Source organism: Muscardinus avellanarius, assembly GCF_963383645.1.
Source record: "Muscardinus avellanarius genome assembly, chromosome: 10".
Taxonomy (NCBI): domain Eukaryota; kingdom Metazoa; phylum Chordata; class Mammalia; order Rodentia; family Gliridae; genus Muscardinus; species Muscardinus avellanarius.
Window position 1 is genome coordinate 4,079,321 of NC_137796.1, and position 18,954 is coordinate 4,098,274.

General features: G+C 58.7%; 1 protein-coding gene across 2 annotated transcripts; it reads right to left on the reverse strand.

Annotated features, from left to right (window-relative positions):
• Positions 1 to 3,004: 3,004 nt before the first annotated feature.
• Positions 3,005 to 18,410, reverse strand: MLYCD (malonyl-CoA decarboxylase; the record flags this gene model as incomplete). Of its 2 annotated transcripts, XM_080702908.1 has the most annotated exons (5): positions 3,005 to 3,538; positions 5,443 to 5,592; positions 8,405 to 8,561; positions 9,380 to 9,492; positions 17,865 to 18,410. In XM_080702908.1, 5 exons carry the CDS (start codon positions 18,408 to 18,410, stop codon positions 3,005 to 3,007), a joined length of 1,500 nt encoding a protein of 499 aa, XP_080559034.1. The 2 variants fall into 2 exon arrangements, with proteins under 2 accessions (XP_080559034.1, XP_080559035.1); XM_080702909.1 differs by lacking the exons at positions 8,405 to 8,561; positions 9,380 to 9,492.
• Positions 18,411 to 18,954: the final 544 nt, after the last annotated feature.

The following is an 18,954-nucleotide window of genomic DNA, read 5'->3' on the forward strand; positions in this document are numbered from 1 at the left end:
GGGCGTGCCTTCCAACTTCCATTGTGTTCACAGGGAACTTCCCGCTAGGCCACAGGGTGAAAACCGGGGGAGCCAACGGGCACTGTCACCAGGCTGCCCTCAGTGGCTTCACCCCTCCTCGGAATGAGCCTGAGGGTGTCCAGTGTGGCCTGTGATGGGCGGCAGAGGGGCTGTGTTCACTGACTGATCTATCTGGGCCGTGGATTCCGAGTCAGGGTACCTGAGTCATTGCGCCCTGACGGCAGCCTCAGGCAGGGGCTGTCCTGGGCCAGTGGGGCGGTGGCCATGCTTGTTACTGGACACAGGTGGCTGGTGGAGACCTGGCTGCAGATGAGCCCCCCAAGGAAGGGGGGAAGTCTGCGATGAATATTAAGGTGCCTCCGCCGAGGCAGGATGCGGAGGCGCCGAGCGTGGGGAAGAGCTGGCCCGTGTCCCTGGCCTCCGCCAAGGCACCTGGCCGGCTTAGTCCCCGGCGCCCTCTGGGGTCCCTGTGAGAGCCATGCCAGGTGGCCAGGGGAGCTGGAGGGCACAGTCGCCCACATCCCCTGGAGTAGCACTAACCCTCGTCCCTCCCACAGATGGCGCTCAGGGCATCTCTCGGGTCTCCCCCGCTCTTGGTCAAAGTCACAGCAGAGTGGGGAGCCCCGCCAGTGTCGAGCAGTGAGGACCGCGCTGCTTCCACGGATCCAGAGCTGCCCTGCCCTGCTCGTTCCACGCAGTGCCGAACGTGGCACCCGCTCCACTGCGGCACCGAGGTGGGCCTGCATCCTTCAGCAGGAGGAGGCGGAGCCCAGGGCGTGGGCCGGGCCTCTCGCTCTGGCTCTCCCTGCAGCCTGGGGCTCGAGCCGGCCGCTCCATCCCCCCTTGTCTTTTCTGTGCCCATGTCCCCTGTGCTCCCCCCAGAACTGGCTGAAGCTGAGGCTGTCTCTGTGCACACTGGGATTTTAGGGATGGTCCTTCTGGGACCCCGCTTCCTTGCCAGGATGGTAGCACCCTAAGTTCCTGTCCTTGGTTCCCCTGGCCTGGCCAGGCTGATTCCTGACGCTCTTCCCCCTTGTCTTTGCCTACGTGAATGACTGGTGGGTCCATCTGTCCGTTTACCGCAGGGCTTCTAAGCCAGGCACTGGTCCTTCCCTCCTGGTGGAGGAAGGAGGGCGGGTGTTGGCTGGTGTTGGCCTTGACCCTCAAGCCCGGTTTCCTCACCTGTGACCAAGGGGCGCTCACCCTGGCCTCGGGGTTAGGAGGGTGGAGAAGCTCAGTGGTAGAATACCTCTGGGTTAATCCCCAGACTTCGAAGGAAGGAAGGAAGGAAATAAAAATGGAAAAAAGGCAAGAAGGATCTTGGGTCACCTGTCAGTTTTGCTCTCAATTGCAAACGATGCAGAAACTTCCTGCGGCGGCGGCTCATGGGCGCTTTGTTTCTGAGAGCGCATCAAGATGTTCCTAAACGCTTCAAAACCCCGTGAAAAATCAGCAGAGTGCTCCCGCCACTGAAATCTTCAATTTGCCTCATGCTTGACTTCAAGCAGAGCTGGGACAGCCGGGCCTCCGCCCCCTTGTTCACACAGACCCCCTCCCCTGCAGAGGGGCGCACCGGAAGCATGGAGCCACCACCGCTGCGAGCTTCTGACCCCTGCCCTGCCTGTGTGCGCAGGATGGAGCTCGCGAAACTGCAGTGTGACCGGCCCCAGGCGAGGGCGCGAGGTCAGCGGCCATGAGGGGCTGCCCGTGCGGGACCCACGTGACAACGTTGAGGGGCCGCGGCGCAGTTATCACGGGCTCTTTGTTTCTGAATGATTTCAACTGAGGCAGGGGAGGGATGCCGGCATCTCACCTGTCTGTCCTTCTGTCCCGCCTTCCCCAAGCTTCAGGGGGACACACGGTGGTGTAACAAGCACCGTGTGCGAGGTCCAACGACAGCGAAACTGGTACTGACTGCGAGGCCGGCGATGGCGGAGAGGCTCACAGGAGAGGGCTCTACCTGTGCGCGTGCGCTCTTCCACAGCACGCTGCGAAGCAAGGCGTGAGGAGCTGGGGTCTCAGGCTGGCTGCCAGAGCCAGCAGAGGGGCGGGGACACCGGCTATAAAGACCTGTGCCCGGCAGGGCCAGGAGCTGCGGCCACTGGCTGTAACCGCAGGGCCCACCCTTCAGAGCCAGGCCTTGAAGAAGACTCAGAAAAAGCAAGGCACCCTGTGCCACCAGCCATTGCCCACTCGGGGTCAACACTCACAGGCAGAGGCGGCTGGAGAGAAAGAACAGAAAGGCCAGCAGACCTGCGGGCCCCTGAGCAGAGCGAGGGCACACTGCACACACATGCGCACACAGGCACAAACACACAGACACCACGCCCAGCCCCGGCGAGGCCTGTCTCCGCTCCGCTCCGCGTCCCAGGTGCCTGTGCAGAGCCCGCACATCCCCACAGGCCGGCTGTGGAGTGGCGGCGCGGCTGACGCTCCAGCTAGAGTCACCCTTAAATAATCACGTGTTTAATGCTTTACAGACACACTTGTTCTTTACCAGCCAGTTCATTATGGACTTGATCACCGTAATTTTAAAGCCTCTGGCTCAACGGAGGCCGCAGGCAGTGCGCCATGTTCGGTGACTTACCTACGACCCCGGGGTGGAGCCACGAACGCGTCCCTGCATCGTGAACTCCCCGAGTCCCCTGGTAAAGTGCAGCCCAGCCCTTTGTCCCTTTGCACTGCGTGGACAGAAATGACTCCAGTGACCACGCCAGGTTACATTCTAGGAGCTTGAAGGAGGATGCTCTCATCTGGCCACCTGCCCTGGTCCTCGTGACGCCCCTGGCTCAGCCCTGGGCCCCAAGGGGCAGAGGCTGCAGGAGGGGGCAGTGAACCCAGCGCATGGGCACCTGCTGCCATCTCCGCCTGGCAGTGGCGGCTGGGGCTGGGCCTGGTAGAGCGCCCAGTGCTTTCCTCTGAGAGCACCTTCCTATCGGCGGTGTGGAGCCCTCCGGGGCCGGCCGAGCTGTGGGGGCCGCTCCTAGAGCTTGCTGTTCTTCTGGTACTGGGCCACCAGGCCGAGCACCTGCTCGGAGGCTTTGATGCTCTTGGAGCCCAGGTAGGCGATGCTGTTGGGGCCGGTGTCCTCCAGGTAGTAGCGGTAGTTGACCATGAGTCCGCAGGAGCCGGTGAGGCCCTTGAGGCTGCTGTTGGCCATCCAGTTGATGCGCCACAGCACGGCCCCGTTCTGCAGGTGGAAGTTGGCCACGGGGTTGAGGGCGTAGCCGCGGTGCTTCTCGCCGTACAGGTACCAGGCGCACAGCCGCGTCAGGGGTGTCTGGAGCGCGCGCACCAGCGCCTCCGACTTGGCCCACTCACCGCTGCTCAGCAGGCCCCGGAGCGTCTCCAGCGCGGGCCCGCCGGTGAGCTCCGAGATTTCCTTGCATTCCGAGTCCGTGAACAGCTCGTTCCTCCCGTGCTCCTTAGTCTGTGAGTTCAGAAGCCCCAAAAGCCACTTGGTGAATCCAGGTATAGGCGACAGGCTCGAGAAGGCCCCCAGGTGAGGAAATTCCTTCTGTACAGCGGTGGTGAAGGGAGGGAGAGAGGGACGGAGCAGAGAGGACACACAAGCTCAGCAGGTGGCACCCCACACACTGGGGCGCACCTCGCACCTCCTCAACTCTGCCCGCTGCTCAGCTGGACACTGTGACCCGCCTCCTTCCAGGTACATTCCTAGGAGCCTGGTGTCCGCCAGGCCCTGGAGCCCAGGCAAGCCTCTGCGGTGGGGGTCCAGCGCAGCGTGGGGGCCTTCCCTAAAGCCAGAGAGCTGGCCCCTATGCTGGGGCCCAGACCTTATCTTTCCTCAGCACCACGCCCTCCCGGGAGCCTCTGCGGCCCCAGAGCCTGGGCTGCTGCTTGGCACACAAGCACCAGCGGAGCACACGTGGGTGAGACCCAGTCACCCTCCGTCGGGGCGGGCGGGGCGGCAGGCGATGGCGCAGCTCCACCACGAACGTTCTTGTTTACTTATTTATTTCTGCAGTGCTGGAGATGGAACCCAGGGACATTCTACTTTTTATTTTTATATTTTGTGGTACTGGGGGTGGAACCCAGGGGCTTTTTATCTCCGGGCTATACTCCCAGACCTATTTTATACTTTATTTAGAAACAGGGTCTCACTAAGTAGCTGAGGCTGGCTTGGAACCCGTGCGATCCTCCTGTCTCAGCCTCCCAAGCACGGGGACTACAAGTGTGCACCACCACGCCCAGCTGACATTCTACTTCTAAGCTGTACCCCAGCCCTATTTTTTTATTTCAAAGCAGAGTCTCACTAGGTTGCTGAGTCTTACTACTTGCGGAGGCTGTCCTTGAGCCTGTGACCCTCCTGTCTCAGCCTCCCAAGTACTGGGATCACCATGGCCAGATAAATCATTATTATTCAAAGTACAGAGATTTCAATGATTATTTCCCTAAGTCCTCTATTTTCTGATTATAAATATGATATGTGCTCAGTTTGGAAAGTTTTTTGGGGGGATATTGTAAACTGGGATATTCTACCTCTGAGGTACACCCCTAGCCCTTTTTATTTATTTTGAAGCGAGATCTCACTAAGTTGCTGAGGCTGGCCTGACCCTGCAATCCTTGTCTCAGCCTCAAAGTCCTGGATCGCAGGGGATCGTATGGAAAGCTTTTAAAATTTTGTGACAGAAGAAAAGAAACCACTTGGCCCACCTCTGAGAAGGGTGCCTCAGCGGCCTGTGGCCGGGGCACCGAGCCAGGGCACTTGGGACTTCTCTGCCCAGATTTACGTGCAGACGCCCTGCGTCCTGTGCTCTGCCTGACATCCTGAGCGTTCTCTATCACTTAAGAGATACAATTTCAATGGCAGCGTAGTATTAGGAGCTCCCTAGCCGTGTTCTCACTGGGCACCGAGCGGCCCTCGAGTTTCCTGCTTCTGTAAACCCGACCTTGTGTGCGGAGGGCACGGGCTGCGGCTCTCCTCGGGGCCTCTGAGCTGCTCAGGCCACGTGTCCGGGCAGCGGCACGGCCAGGGCGGCTCACCCTGCGCTGGACTGTTCCTCCTCCCGGGGCCTCTCCTTCCCACTGACGGCCCCTGCCACTCACAACACTGCCAGCAAAGGCCGCGGATCTGGTGTTAGGACGGACTCTGACCTGATGGGAAGCCTGGGGGCCCTGGCTCTACCCTGCCATGTTGGGGCAGAGGCCACCCTGCCTCCCTGTGCCAGCCAGCCTAGAGGCACCTGCGCAGGCAGCGAGGGGAGGGTGCTTCCCTGCAGGCTGCCCTCCGCCCTCCCTCAGGACTGAGCCAGCCCGCTGCTGACCCAGCCCGCTGCTGGCCCGGCCTCATCTGCGTTCTGGACGCCTGCCTGCAGCACCGCGCCCTCGGCGTCCTCCCCCGCCGTCCTTGGTGGGGCCGCGCTGACCGTTCAGGACAGGACAGGACTGAGCGGCACTCACCTGCAGCTCCTTGACCACACGCTTGATCAGGAAAGTGCCCAGCTCCACGCCCTGCAGTCCCTGCTGGGTGAGGCTGATGGAATAGAAGATGGCAGCGGCGATTTTGTTCCTCTCCTCAGTTTCTGACGGGGGACACTCCTTCACGATGGCCTGCAAGACACAGGCGGGCTGAGCCAGCCGGGCACAGACGGCCCGAGACGTGCAGAGGTCTGATGCCCACAGAGCCAGCTCTGCCTGTGAGGGCCAACGTGGCAGGTGGGCTCACCGGCCATTCCTACCGCTTTGGAAGGCTTGTGCAAGCTCCACTGAAGGGCAAGTTAGGTTTCAGGCCCCTGTGGAAACGGAGCCGCGCTGCCCGTGCTCCCGCCGCCGCTCCACCCCGCTGTCAGGGCAGCCGGGCTCAGCGCTGCTTCTGCCTCGCCTCAAAGGCCTTTCTCTAACCAGTAGTTTTTTTCCCTCCTTTTCTCTGAACTCTAGTTTTCAGATTTCTCAGCAGGCCACACGCAGTCCAATGTAATTCTACTTTTTTGAAATTTGTTTTCTTAGGCTCTTCTATGTAACTGATTTTTGTGCCAAGAACCTTGTTTTTTTCTAAAAGAAAACACATTCACACAGACATGTACACAAAACAATCTAAAAAGTGACTTTTATTAGAAGGTCACTTGGCTGAAGTCTGATTGTACTAGCTTTAAATTGAAAAAAAAAAAAAAGCTTTTAGCCAGGCGTGCAGGTTCAAGACTAGCCTAAGCTACTCAGTGAGGCCCTCCTCAACTTAGCGAGACCCTGCTCTGTGTGTGTGGGTGGGGGGGGGAGGTGCTGGGGATTAAGCCCGGGGTGATCTACCACTGAGCTACACCCCAGCCCTTTTTAGTTTTTATTTTGAGACAGGGCCTTGCCCACTCGCTGCTGCGGCCTTGGCTGTGCCTCTGTGCCTGTGTGCTCCTACCTCTGATGCGGCCGTGGGCCCCTGCACCCGAAGGCCACTTGGTGATGGTAGAAGAGCAGGCAGCTGGCTTTTAGTTTGCTTTGAGGCAGGCACATCAGCTTGATTTTAAATTTTTTTCTTTTGTGGTACTGGGGATTGAACGGGTTGGCCTTGAACCTACAATCCTCTTGCCTCAGTCTCCCAGGCACCGGGATTACAGGCATACACCACCACACCTGGCTCGCCAACTTGATCTTAAGGACATATTTAAATCACTTAACTCTGATCTGCGACACCTGAGTCCTGAAGCGGGGTGCTTAGCCCACAGCGCGGAAGGCAACTTGTCTTTGGGGCTGAGCGTGGACGCGAGCCCCCATTCCACCCTTACCTGCTCTATGAGGGGGTTATGAGGTTCCCCTCAGCCTCATTCTGCTGCGTCTAACGTGAGGCCCCTAACGGTGACACTGGAGTTGCGTGGTGCCCAGGCAGCAGGTGTGGGACTTGCCGAGGGCCCACGGCCTGCATTAAGCAGGAGTTACGAGTTAGACGCTGTATCTGCTATTGTGTTTTGAATTTTTACTCAACAGTAAGTCAAAGCCGGCTTCCCTGAACTGTAAGCCCACGTCCATATTTAAGTGGATGCAGGAACCCAGGCCTGTGCAGGGCACCTGTGTTCACGCCCACCCGAGCCCTCCTTGCCAAGCAGCAGCTCGTCCTGCTCTCTGGCCTTTCACCCGTCCATGGTGCTGCGTGAGGTGCCACCTGGCCTGCAGGCCTGGGGTCTCCCCAGGACAGCCCCACAGCGGGTCCTCAGGCCAGAAGGAATGCATCCTGTGCTAGCACGCACACTGCCGACCACCCTCAGAGGACCCAGTAGCAGCCCGGAGCCTCCCGACTCCTCTAAACACAGGGACCAGGAGATTTCTCCTTGGAGTCAAGAACATCTGCCTTTCGCCTTACACGACTCCTCTGGCTTCTAAAGACTAGGAAAGTGCCCAGGTCCCATCTTCCTAACAGGCTACTCCGACCCAGAGTCCTCGCCCCACGTCCTGGTCTGAGTGAACCTGGAGTCTCCTGCCCTGTCTTTATCCCCCACCCCTGAGGCCTGGCCTCCTAGCTCTGGACCCCGCACTGCGCACTGTGGTCACTGGGCTCCTGTGTGTCGGACACTCCTGCCAACTCCAGCAAAGTCAGCTGCTGGGAAGGGACCGGGGCTCCAGTCCCACAGCCTCCCCGTGCGTTGCGGGCCAGGCCAGGCAGACGGCACCCAGCCTGCCTTTGTTTCTCCAAGGTCTCTTTCCAAACTCCCACAGGCACTCAACAGATGCTGAAAGGTGGAGCCTGCACCTGGCCTCGCTCGTCCCTCACCACTGTCTGCTGTCCTGGACCCATCTCGACTCAAGGTCAACACAGCCCAGGAGTGTGCTCCCTGAACCCGGCGGCCTGTGCTTCTCACCCCACATCCCGGAGCTACACTGGATATTTCATCTACCCAGTCACCACGATCGCAGACGTTCACAGAAACTTTTTTTTTTTTTTTTTTTTGGTGGTACTGGGGTTCTTGGAAGCCCTTCTACCTCCAGGCTACACTCCAGACCTCTTTTTATTTGGAAACAGGGTCTCTTAAGCCAGCACCGCTGGCTTCGACCCTGCACGATCCTCCTGTCTCCGCCTCCCAAGCGCGGGGATTACAAGCGTGCACCCAGCTCACAGCAACTTTTAAAAAGAGGATAAAACCAGCTGGGCATGGTGGTGCACGCTTGTAATCCCCGTGCTTGGGAGGCTGAGACAGGAGGGTCGCACAGGTTCGAAGCCAGCCTCAACTACTTAGTGAGGCTCTTAGCAACTTAGTGAGACCCTGTTTCCAAATAAAATATAAAGTAGGCCTGGGAGTATAGCCCAGAAGTAGAAAGCTCCTGGGTTCCACCCCCAGTACCACACACACACAAATAAATAAATAAATAAATAAAACCAAGCTTCAAAGCCTTCGGGGCTGTGGGACGCCTTTCTGGCCTGGAAGTGGCCGTCTGCAGGTACCTGGATGTTGCTGGAGATGTCGCCGGTCAGCGCCACGTGCAGGACGACCAGGGGCTCCCCGGGGGTGGAGCAGTGGGAGAAGAAATAGCACCTTCGGTAGGGCCCGACGCGCTGCTTCAGGTCCATCCAGCTCTTGACCGGGTGCACGGCCTCGCACCTGGGAGGAGGCGGAGACCGGAGACTGTGACGCCCACAGGGCGGAAGGATGCCAGACCCCTCCCGTCCAGCACAGCCACGGGCATCCTCTCGGTACAGCCCTGGGTGGGGCCTCTGGAAACCCTGAGGAAACCCTCTGAAGGTGAACGCACACCGAGGGAGACTGGAATTAACGGCCATTCCACACACAAAACCGCGCTCCAGTTCTTAACCCCACTCTGAGGAGCAGTGTGTGAGGCTCCTGGGAGGTGTGTGCGCAGACCTCCACCCAGTCACTGTCCCCAGGACCCTGGCGGGTGAAGGGGGAAGTGGCTGTCCTGGGCCTAACCCTCCCCGCGGGGTTCCACGTGTCCCCCAACCTCACTCCCCACGGCTTGCTTTCAGCGTGGGTGAAAGCAAGCGCTGCATCACGGGCACACAGGACCCTCCCAAGCCTCGGGTCCACAGGCCAGCGCGGAACACGATGGCAGGAGGCCGCGACACGCGGGCCGCGCTACACTGCGTCCTGACGCGCTGCGATTACGACTCACTTAGAGATTTTGTTCAAGGGAGAGACTGGAGCAACCAGGAGATGAGTGCTGTTTTCGTTACTAATATACATACTTGGTCCAGAGAGTTCAGACAGGTCTGATAATGGGGTCCTGGGACAGAGTAAACAGGCCTGCTTGCTTTCAATCTGAGGACACAGTGAGAAAGGCCCTGGCCCCTGGCAGGCCAATGGGCCCCTCCTGGGCGGCCCCGTCCCCGTGTTGTGTGCAGGGACAGCCAGGACCTTGCACGCGGAGGTGAAGGGCGCCAGCTGGCAGACGGCACACTTACTCACTGATCTTCTGAAGCACCTCGCACGGCGAGTGCCAGGTGACCCGCTCCAGGCTCAGGAACCCCGAAGAAAACCATTCCGAGAGCATGCCCTTCAGCACCCCGTTCATCTCCTGCAGAGGAGACAAAGCGCAGCCCTCTGCGGTCACCGGAGCCTGCCGTCAGCTTCACTGTCAGCACCCGGCGGCGGCGGGAAAGAGCCCGGGCAGGCTGACTCTGCGCGAGGCCCGCGGGACTCTGCTCGCAGACCACGCCAGGCTTCAGCTTGGCTCTACGCAGGCTTCCCACCCCAGTCTAAGGGACGCGGGAATGGGGACTCTCATTCTGCACCAAGTTGCTCGATTCAAATAAAACGTTCCGACATGTTCACCCAGTGAATGTAACTAAACGTTCCATGTTAAGATGACAACAAGGAACGCAGCCAGAGGAAAACACCAGGTCTGCCCAGGGCTCCGCGGGCCTCGCCCCGGGCCCGGTCCAGACACGCGAAACACACGGGGTTCCCAAGGGCGCTCTTGCATCAACCTGGGGATACATGCTGCACACGTGTGTGCACATGTGTGTGTAACTGAGGATTGAACTCAGGGGCATTCTGACTCTGAGGTGCACCCCTAGCCCTATTTTAGTTTTACTTTTGAAATGGAGGGTCTTACTAAGTTGCTGAGGCGGGCTGTGAACCTGCGATCCCGTCTCAGCCTCCCAAGTACCAGGATTACAGAGCAGCACAAGCACGCCGGGCTATGTCTTCATATTTTAACGTCTCTGAAAGAAGGACGTGCCTTTCAGAGGATGGTGGGCCACAGTTTAATTGGAGCAATTTTGCAATTTTAGTTACCTTAGTGGGACAAAAAATAAGTGTGCCTGGCAAACGATGCATGTTAGATTTGATAAATCCCCGACTTTGCTTCACTTACTCACTTCCCCAAACCATTTGAGTTGACATTAAAGATCATTTGCCCGAGCCGGGCGTGGTGGGCACGCTTGTAACCCCCGCGCTTGGGAGGCTGAGACAGGAGGATCGCACAGGTTCGAAGCCAGCCTCAGCTACTTAGTGAGACCCTGTTTCCAAATAAAATATAAAATAGGTCTGGGAGTGTAGCCCGGAGGTAGACAGCCCCTGGGTTCCACCCCCAGGACCACCACCACCACCCTGACCTTTAAGGGAGAACAGGAGAGGCACTGGGGCCAGAGGGGCCAGGTGAGCGTGGCCCCAGGGAGCTGGGCCATGCAGCTGAGGCACCCGGGTAGGTGAGGGCGTGGCTCCCGCTCCCATGGCTGCTTCCCCTTCCTTCCTCCTAAGCTCTGCGTGCGGCTGCCCTGGACACACTGCCGTGCTCCTAGTGGTCATGTGACTGAGCTCTGGCCAGTGAGGGGTACGCAGAGGGGCCCCGAGGCAGCTTTGGGATGCCTCTGTCACCGGTCTTTCCTCGTGGGCTGGCAGGTGCCGCGAATCGGGCACGGGAACAGCGGCTGGGCCGAGGGGTGACTGTGGAGATGGCTTTTCAGGGCAGCACGGTAAGACTGAAGACGGGGCTCGCTGGAGACACGGGGTTCGCCTGGCCACAGAGTCAGCTCTGGGCTGCCTAACCCAGCCTGACCAGAGACCAACTTCTCCATTATTTAATCCACTAGGACTCTGGGCCTGTTACTCATAGAGACATTGAATAGTACTTGTTAAATAACAGGAAACACCTTAGTGCATCAGTTCCCAAAGTGCCCTCCTGAATCTCAGTATAAAGTACACAGAGAATATGAGAGCTGTCATCTATGAAGAACAGCTTCATTTAATAATTTACTTACTCACGGTCCTGGGGCTTAGGACCCTCTAAGTTGTTGAAGGTCTTGCTAAATCGCTGAGGCTGGCTTCAAACCTGTGATCCTCCTGTCTCGCCTCCCGAGTACTAGGATCACAGGCGTGCGCGGCCATGTTTGGCTACAGATCAGTTTTATAACAGCTACAAAAGTTCACAGCACTGATTTGCATTTTAATTCCTGTTAAAATATGAAAGGCCTCAGAACTTTGCCCCTAAGCAAAAGCTGCAGGCCTGGGTGGCGGCTCAGAGGGGCCTCCAGAAGGAGAGGCCCACCCTTAGGAGGCTTACGCACGGGCAGAGGAGGCCACAGCCCTGTTGTGTGTGACTCAGGAGGCAGGGGTGAGCCCAGGGCCACGGTGGAGGCCACAGACACGCAGACTTGGGCGGGGGTGCCTCAAGGAAGGGGTTTTGAACCGCTGGGGCTGTCCAGACATCCTGCTGGGAGAGGTTGACCTTGCCACTGAGAGTGACCGCAGAGGGTGGACAAGGACTCCGTGGGGCTGTTCTAGAAAGGACTTAGCGCTGGCTAAGGCGGTAAGGCAGATAATCTTGGAAATTCCTTTAAACTCTAGGCTCCGGTACCTAACTCCTTCACTCAGCTGTGAGCTCCACATGGGAGGCCCATGTCTGGCTTATTCCTACAGTTTTCAAAGCATCCATGACTAGGCTGATAGCAGATGGAATGAGGGGGTGGGGCTAGCAGCCAGGAAGATGGGCGCTGTCCTCGGCAGGTAGGACAGACCAGCTCTTTAGAAAACACGGTGCTCTGCACTGGCCCGTGGTGGTTCTCCATCCTCCAGGGAGCCTCACACACTCCCAGGAGGACGGTATGTGCTGGGCATCACGGCCCCACCCACCCCAGCAAAGATGCCAACACAGCTCAACTCTGCCCGCTCTTTCCCGAGGCTCGTGGGGCCCGGGCAGCCGCTCCCCGCTGAGGCTTGACACAGTAGGCCTCTTTCACACCGGGGCAGGAACAGCTGGAAATGCCCAGTTCCAGTACTGATTAGGAAAGAAATGGCCTGGCTGCCGGACCGCCCCTCTGGAAGGCTCTTCTTTCTATTCCGGGCTGCTGAGAGCGATGGCATGTGACCCTGGACACGGGAGCTGAGAATCTAGGTTAAAGTTTACAAGTGCCGGGCGCCTGGTTTTAGCAGGGACAGCTTCTCAGGCTGGAACCGGCCGCAGCAAGCAGCAGGGCTTCAGGAACATAAAGGCGAGTGAGGGAGAAACGGCCCCATCCGTCCTCACAGGCCCAGCAGCCGCTCGCCAGCGCCCAGGCCAGGCCGAGCCCCGAGGCCAGGCACCCCCCGAGCTGCGAGCCGGCCTGGTTCCCAGCTCGCCCCGACTGCTGACCCCGCTTTTCTTGAAAGACAGTTTAGGAGACCAGATGACTTGCCCTCTTAGCAGATAGTCATCTCCACCTTTCTTCTGCAGTTCTAGGCTACCAAGGTCTGCCTATCTGGGCAGGCAAACCAAAGCGGCTCAGAAGCCCTGGGCTGGGGACGGAGGGAGAGCCGTGGATGGGGAGAGACCGCAGGGGCTCAGAAACTGCGGGCACAACTCCAACTCGTACAAGCCGCCACCCCAGGTATATCCTCTACACTGGGGCATACCTGCTCTCTATAAATAAATTCCTGACTCCTGTACAGATTTACTAAGGCACACGGGAGTCCTGCAATGGCTCAGAGGCCGAGCCTGCTCGGGAAGGCTGCCCAGGGGAGGCTGCCCAGAGGAGGCTGCCCGGGAAGGCTGTCCAGCGGAGGCTGCCCAGGGCGCTGGCCGCCTTGGCTCGCTCCTTCTCCAGTTCCCAGGCTTGAGGGAGGCTCCTGTCCCCGCTTCACCAAGATGCCCCCGTCCCGGCGGCCTGTCAAGAGGCTCATCAAGAGCCCCCAGCTGCTGAACGTGCCCAGCCTTCGTCTAGTCTGGGGTTGAATTTGGCTCACTTTATCTCAAGGAAACTTAAGTCGTCAACCCAATGGGCCCTTGAAATGTCTCTGGAGGAAAACCAAGAGCTTACAGACCACAGCCCGCACGGCTCCCACACGCCCGCAGACGCCAGCCGAGCGAAGCTGGGCACACCAGGGCCTGTGCCAGGAGGCTCAGCACACAGCGATCACCCACTGGCTGAAGACAGTGCTTCCCCGGGAGCAAGTGTGTATGGCTGACCTCAGCTGCCACCCAAGAACGCCTCGGAGGGGAGCTGCACGCGGGGCCCAGTGGGCGGATCTGATATGCCTGAGCCCAAAGCCCATCTCACATAAGAACACACAAAACGGGACTGATCTCTACCGAGAGGCCAGACCCAAGCACATTAGCCAGCCTCCACACTCTCCAGAACTCTGGTAGAGAAGAACGTTGTTTTTTTAGGAAGTCTGTCTTGTACCCGAGGGGCGCGTGGCCTTCTCTGGGGAGATGAGCCAGCTCCACGGCTCTCTATCCCGCCCTACTGAATCCTCCCTGCTCCCTGTCTGCAGGTCGCCATGAGGACTGGTGACCACTGAAGGCAAGGATGGTGTCAAGTGCTTTCTTACAAATCCTTCTCTTGGAATAAACCATGAAGGTCAACTCACAGGAGGCCTATGAGTTCCCATGGGTGCATGCACCACAGCAGCAGACACTCGGCGCGGATCGAGAAGCCCCACGTATGGCTGCATCGAGCATCCTGAAAATTGATGCCGGGCAATGGGCAACGTCACCTCTTCCTTGACATATCGGGCTTGCTATCTTGAAAAGCACAACACACACCTGGCCTCTGCCGCACTGTAAAAACTTTCAAAGTGCCGCCTGTACTTTCCAGCAACAAGACTAAAGGTGTGGACTTGACTTACATTGAAAGGACCAAGCATCCCCAAGGGAGAGAAAGGGAAGGTTTCAGCGCCCCCAGGGCTCAGCAAGCCCAGCTGGGCCTGCTCTCGGCACACCGCAGTCTCCTGTCTCTCCTTGGCAACAGCACCCTCATCTGCCATGTTTTAAGGAAGCTCCAGTACATTCCTCAGAGCATTTTCTGGAGGGAAGCAGCCTGCCCCGGGGCTTGTGGGCCACAACCCACTCTCTCCTCTCAATGCAGGGCCAAGTGGTGCCGGGTCACCGAGAGATGGGGCGAACGTCACCCAGAGAGATGAGAAGGGGCCGGAAACCTCCTCCTCCAGACCCGCCGGCCTGCAACCTACGCGGCACCAGCGCCAATCCGCGGCTGCACGGCTGCCATTTTGTTCTAAAGTGACTGCGCCACACAGGACTCGGGAAGCAAAGGACCTTAAATATACCATGCGGTGACCTGACTCGCTGCAGGGGCAGGGGCCGGACCGAGCCCCGGGAGCGCTCCTGTGACCAGCCCTGGCTCCTGGACCTTATCTAGCCAATCCCAAAGTCAACCTGGGCCAGGCGAGTGGCATGCCTGTGTGACAGGCACCGGGGCATCCCACCAGAGGTGTCGAGATCCCGCCCCTCTGTCAACACTCAGCATTCATAAAAGCTCCTGGTAGCCGGGCATGGTGGTGTGCACCTGTATCTCAGTACCTGGGAGGTTGAGACAGGAGCTTTAGCAAGCCTCTCTGCAGCTTAGACCCTGTTTCAAATAAAAAATAAAAGGGGGGTGTGGCTCAGAGGTGGAATGCACCTGGGTTCAATACTCAGCACCAAATAAATAAATAAATAAATAAACAAACAATAAAATAGGCCTGAGGGGGTGTCTGGAGATCTACTCCAGAGCCAAACTTCTTCAGTTTTTTTTGTTTTTTTTGGTGGTACTGGGGTTCCTGGAAGCCCTTCTACCTCTGGGATACACTCCCAGACCTATTTTATATTTATGTTTATATTTTATATTTATATTTTATATTTATATTTATATTATAAAAGGGTCTCTTACGCCAGTGCGGCTGGCTTCGAACCTGCGCGATCCTCCTGTCTCTGCCTCCCAAGCGCGGGGATTACAAGTGTGCGCCACCACGCCCGGCCTTTCTTCAGTTTTTAATGTTGCATTCCTAGGAGTAAACAGTTCTGGCTGAGTTGCCTCTAATGCGGAGGAAGCAAAACAGGAGAGAAGTGGCCTGTGTACCAAACCAACACAAAGCTCCATGCCAAGAGGGAGCCCTGATACGCACTGCAGACTCCACGTAAGGAGGACGTGGGCGCGCGCTCTGAGCTGAGCGGCTGCGGCTCTGGTGCGGTGCTGGTAATGGAGGCTGCGAGTGCAAGGGCACCCGGGAAATCTGCTCCTTCCGCTCCATTCTGCACCTGAAACTGCTCTAACAAAGTCTATTTAAGAACGAGACACTGATTCTGGTGACAGATTACAATATCAAATCCCAGCTGACAATTTCTAGGGAAAAGAAGGCAACTGTGCTTTAAATGGCAGGGTTTTAAAAACCCTACGTTACTATGCAAAGCAAAGGAGAAAGAACTAAGATTCAACTACTACAGTAGACACAGGGACTCAAGGCCAGGACTGGGTGGAGTGCGGGGTGCAACAGGCCGGCCAGCTTCTGCGGCCAGCGGTCCAAACGCGAGGGTGGAGGGTGAAGGCCAGGCCGTGCTGACCCCTGTTCTGAGCATCTGTATTCTTCTCACACTTAGCACAGCCGGCGTCTCTGGATTTCCCAGAAGCCAGTTCCGCCTCAAAGGTTAGTTTCCACATCACGGGAAGTTGCCACGGTGTTTCCTGGCAACCATGCAACAACGGCGAGTGTTCTCGCGTGGGGCAGCGCAAGGGGAGGCATTTGGCAACCCTCGCAGCATCAGGGCACTTGGACCTGGAGGGTCACCAATTGCCAGGGGCCAGAGCTGCCCACCTGACTGTTAGGGCTCAGGGCCGCGCAGAAGCCTGGCTTCCTTCCAGGCCAGAGCCCGTGACCAGGCCTGGGCCCACGTCCCGACAATGACCACTGGTGAATGATAGGCGTACGGGTCTGCCTCATGCCCCAGACCCGCGGCCACGTCGATGGTCCATTCATCACTCTGCTATGTGAGAAATTTAAGACAAGGTTCCAGTTTTTAAGGAGCTGGCCATCTAGCTGGGGGGTAACCTGTGTCACACACTACTTCGAACCCAAAGGTTCAGCTACTCAGACTGCACTTGAGCCTGGGACACGGTCAGCTTAACACAGTAAGCGTCAGGACGGATTCCGTGATACGCAATTAGCAACGGGGGTTTTCAGTCGGGGAATCTTATGGTCAAAGGTTTATGGTCCTAGGTTAACACCTGGTATTATAAATTAACCAATCATCATGAGAAATCATACCACAGCCATGGCTGTCACTCACTAAACCCATCTTTATCCTGCACCCAGTCTTCTTGCATGAGGCCAAGTAGCCCCAAAAGGTGATGATGTATAGGTCATCTGGGTGAGTAATCACACACACGTCTATTTGCTCCAAGTTCTTGGACAAGCCACACAACCTCGGCATTTATCTCCTTTACTGCAAAAGGGAGTGTGTGTATCACCCCACGACTGAGGGAACAGAAATAACTGCGAGGTCACTGTGACTAGAGTTCTTACAGGAGTCAGCGCAGTCACTCAACGGTTCACCTTCTTTAAATCACAAAATAAGTTAAGAATGCCAGATGCTTCCGCAACTTTCTCCTTCACTAAAAGGCAGGTCGGCGCTCCCTCCATATTTAACACGCACAGAATAAAAGGACTAGATGTAACCCCAGGCAATCTCTTAGTCCATAGTTATTTAAATTTCAAAGTACCAGCACCTAACAGAACTCCCTGCATTAAGCACCTAACCACCTCTGGACTACAACTTAGAAATGATCACTTTTAGGGCTAAGCTCAGAGTGAAACATCCTGTTCAAAGTTATGAACAGGGCAGAGAAGGCTGGGAGGCACTAAGACTCCTAGGAGGTAGTGACCTTGAATTCTCTGCTCTTTAGGGACTTCCTAGGACAGTGCCTCCACATACAAAGAGCGCGCGCACACACACACACACACACACACACACACACACACACACACACACACACACGGTCTCACTATGCTGCCCAGTTTGGCCCTTGAACTCCAGGTCTCAAGCGATCCTCCAGCCTCAGCCTCCCCAGGTAGCTGGGGCTACAGGCTTGTGGGAGCCCAGTTAACTTGCTGACACCGTCCAGGTTTACGAAGAATGCCTGACACTCTGTTTGATACTTGTTCAGGTGTGTTTCAGGATTTTTTTTTTTGGCAGAACTGGGTTTGGAACCCAGGGGCATTCTACCTCCGAGCTATGCCCCAGCCCTATTTTTTATTCTTTATTTTGAAACAGGGTCTCACTAAGTTTCGGAGGGCCTCACTAGGTAGCTGGGGCTGTCCAATCCTCCGGTCTCAGCCTCCCGAATGCTGGGATTACAAGCGTGCGCCACCACGCCCGGTTACATTTCACTTTTTAAAGAGACTTTGTACGGGACACTTCCCAGGTCCCGGGCGTGACAGTCACCTTAAGGGTAGACAAGTGCTGAACACTCTTACGCACTACAATTGGGGCTTGCAAGGTGAGACTGGAGGGCGGCAGGTCCTCGACCTATGCAAAGGCTGAGCGGGAAGGCAGGGGCTGAGCCTGGGGCTGTGACTGTGGGCGATGTGCGCGCACCTCCGCGCAGGGAGGCTGCGTTTGGGCAGGCGAGGACTGCGCGGGGAGGGCCGCCAGGAGCCCGCGCCGGGGTCTGGGCGGCCCGGGCAGGGCCTTACCCGGACGTGCGGCCCCTCCAGCAGCTTGAGGGCCTGCGCCTCGAGCAGGTCGGCCCGCAGCTGCACCAGGAAGCGCACGCCGCCGTCCAGCTTGCTGATGTGGTGGAAGAGGCCGCGGTAGCGCGGCACGAGCGCGTAGCGCAGCCGGTCCTCGGCCTGCAGCAGCACGGCCGCCTCCCGCGGCTGCTGGCGCAGCTGGAGCACGCCGGCGCTCTGCTCGGCCACCTGGCCGTGGTCCACGCCGAAGCCCTGCGCCAGGCGGCCCAGCAGCTCGGCGCGCTGCGCCACCTCGGCCAGGCCGCCGTAGAAGCTCACGAAGTCGGCGCACTGGCCCTCGGCGGGCGCCGGCGTCTTCTCGCGCAGCTCGTAGGCCGGCGTCGGCGGCACGGCGCGGCGCAGCAGCTCGTCCATGGCCCGCTCGAGGGCGCCGGCCGCCGCCGCCGCCGGCCCGCTGGACAGCCGAGGCCCCGGCGGGCGCGGCGGCCGCGTGGGGACGCGCAGCGGGAGGAGGCGCCGCACCGCCAGCCCGGGCCCGAGGCCCCGCATGGCGCCGGGAGGCAGCTGCAGAGGGGCGAGGCCGCCCGCGCCGCCGCGCTTCCGGTTCCGGCTTCCGGCGCGCGCCGGCCCCATTGGTCAGGGCCGGGGGCTTGGCGGGGCAGCGACCAATCGGAGCGGGAGGGGCGGGGCTCGCGGGCGTCGGGGGCGGGGCGGCTCGGGGCCAAGTGTGGCCAAAGGTCCCCGGGACGGGGCGGCCTGGGACACCTGTCTGGAGTCCTGCGGCCAGCCTGCTGGAGTCGCCGGCTCCGCGCTCCTCCCCTACCCCGCCGCACGCCATCTCTCTAGGGCGCAGCGCCTCCACCTCCGGGCGCGTCTGTTCCCTGGAAACCCAGAGATCCTGACCCGCGGTGTGGGGGGGAGCCGCGGCCGGGTGGCCAGGCGATGCTCTGGCCGGGCGGCTATTTCAGACCCTGCCCAGGCGCCCTGCAGTCCTGGTCAGCAGGCGGAGCGACGACCCCGGCACCCCAGCCCGCGTGCGGTTCCTCCTGCGGGGTGGAGCTTCTCCCAGGTGCTGCGAGCCCAGCCCCCAGCC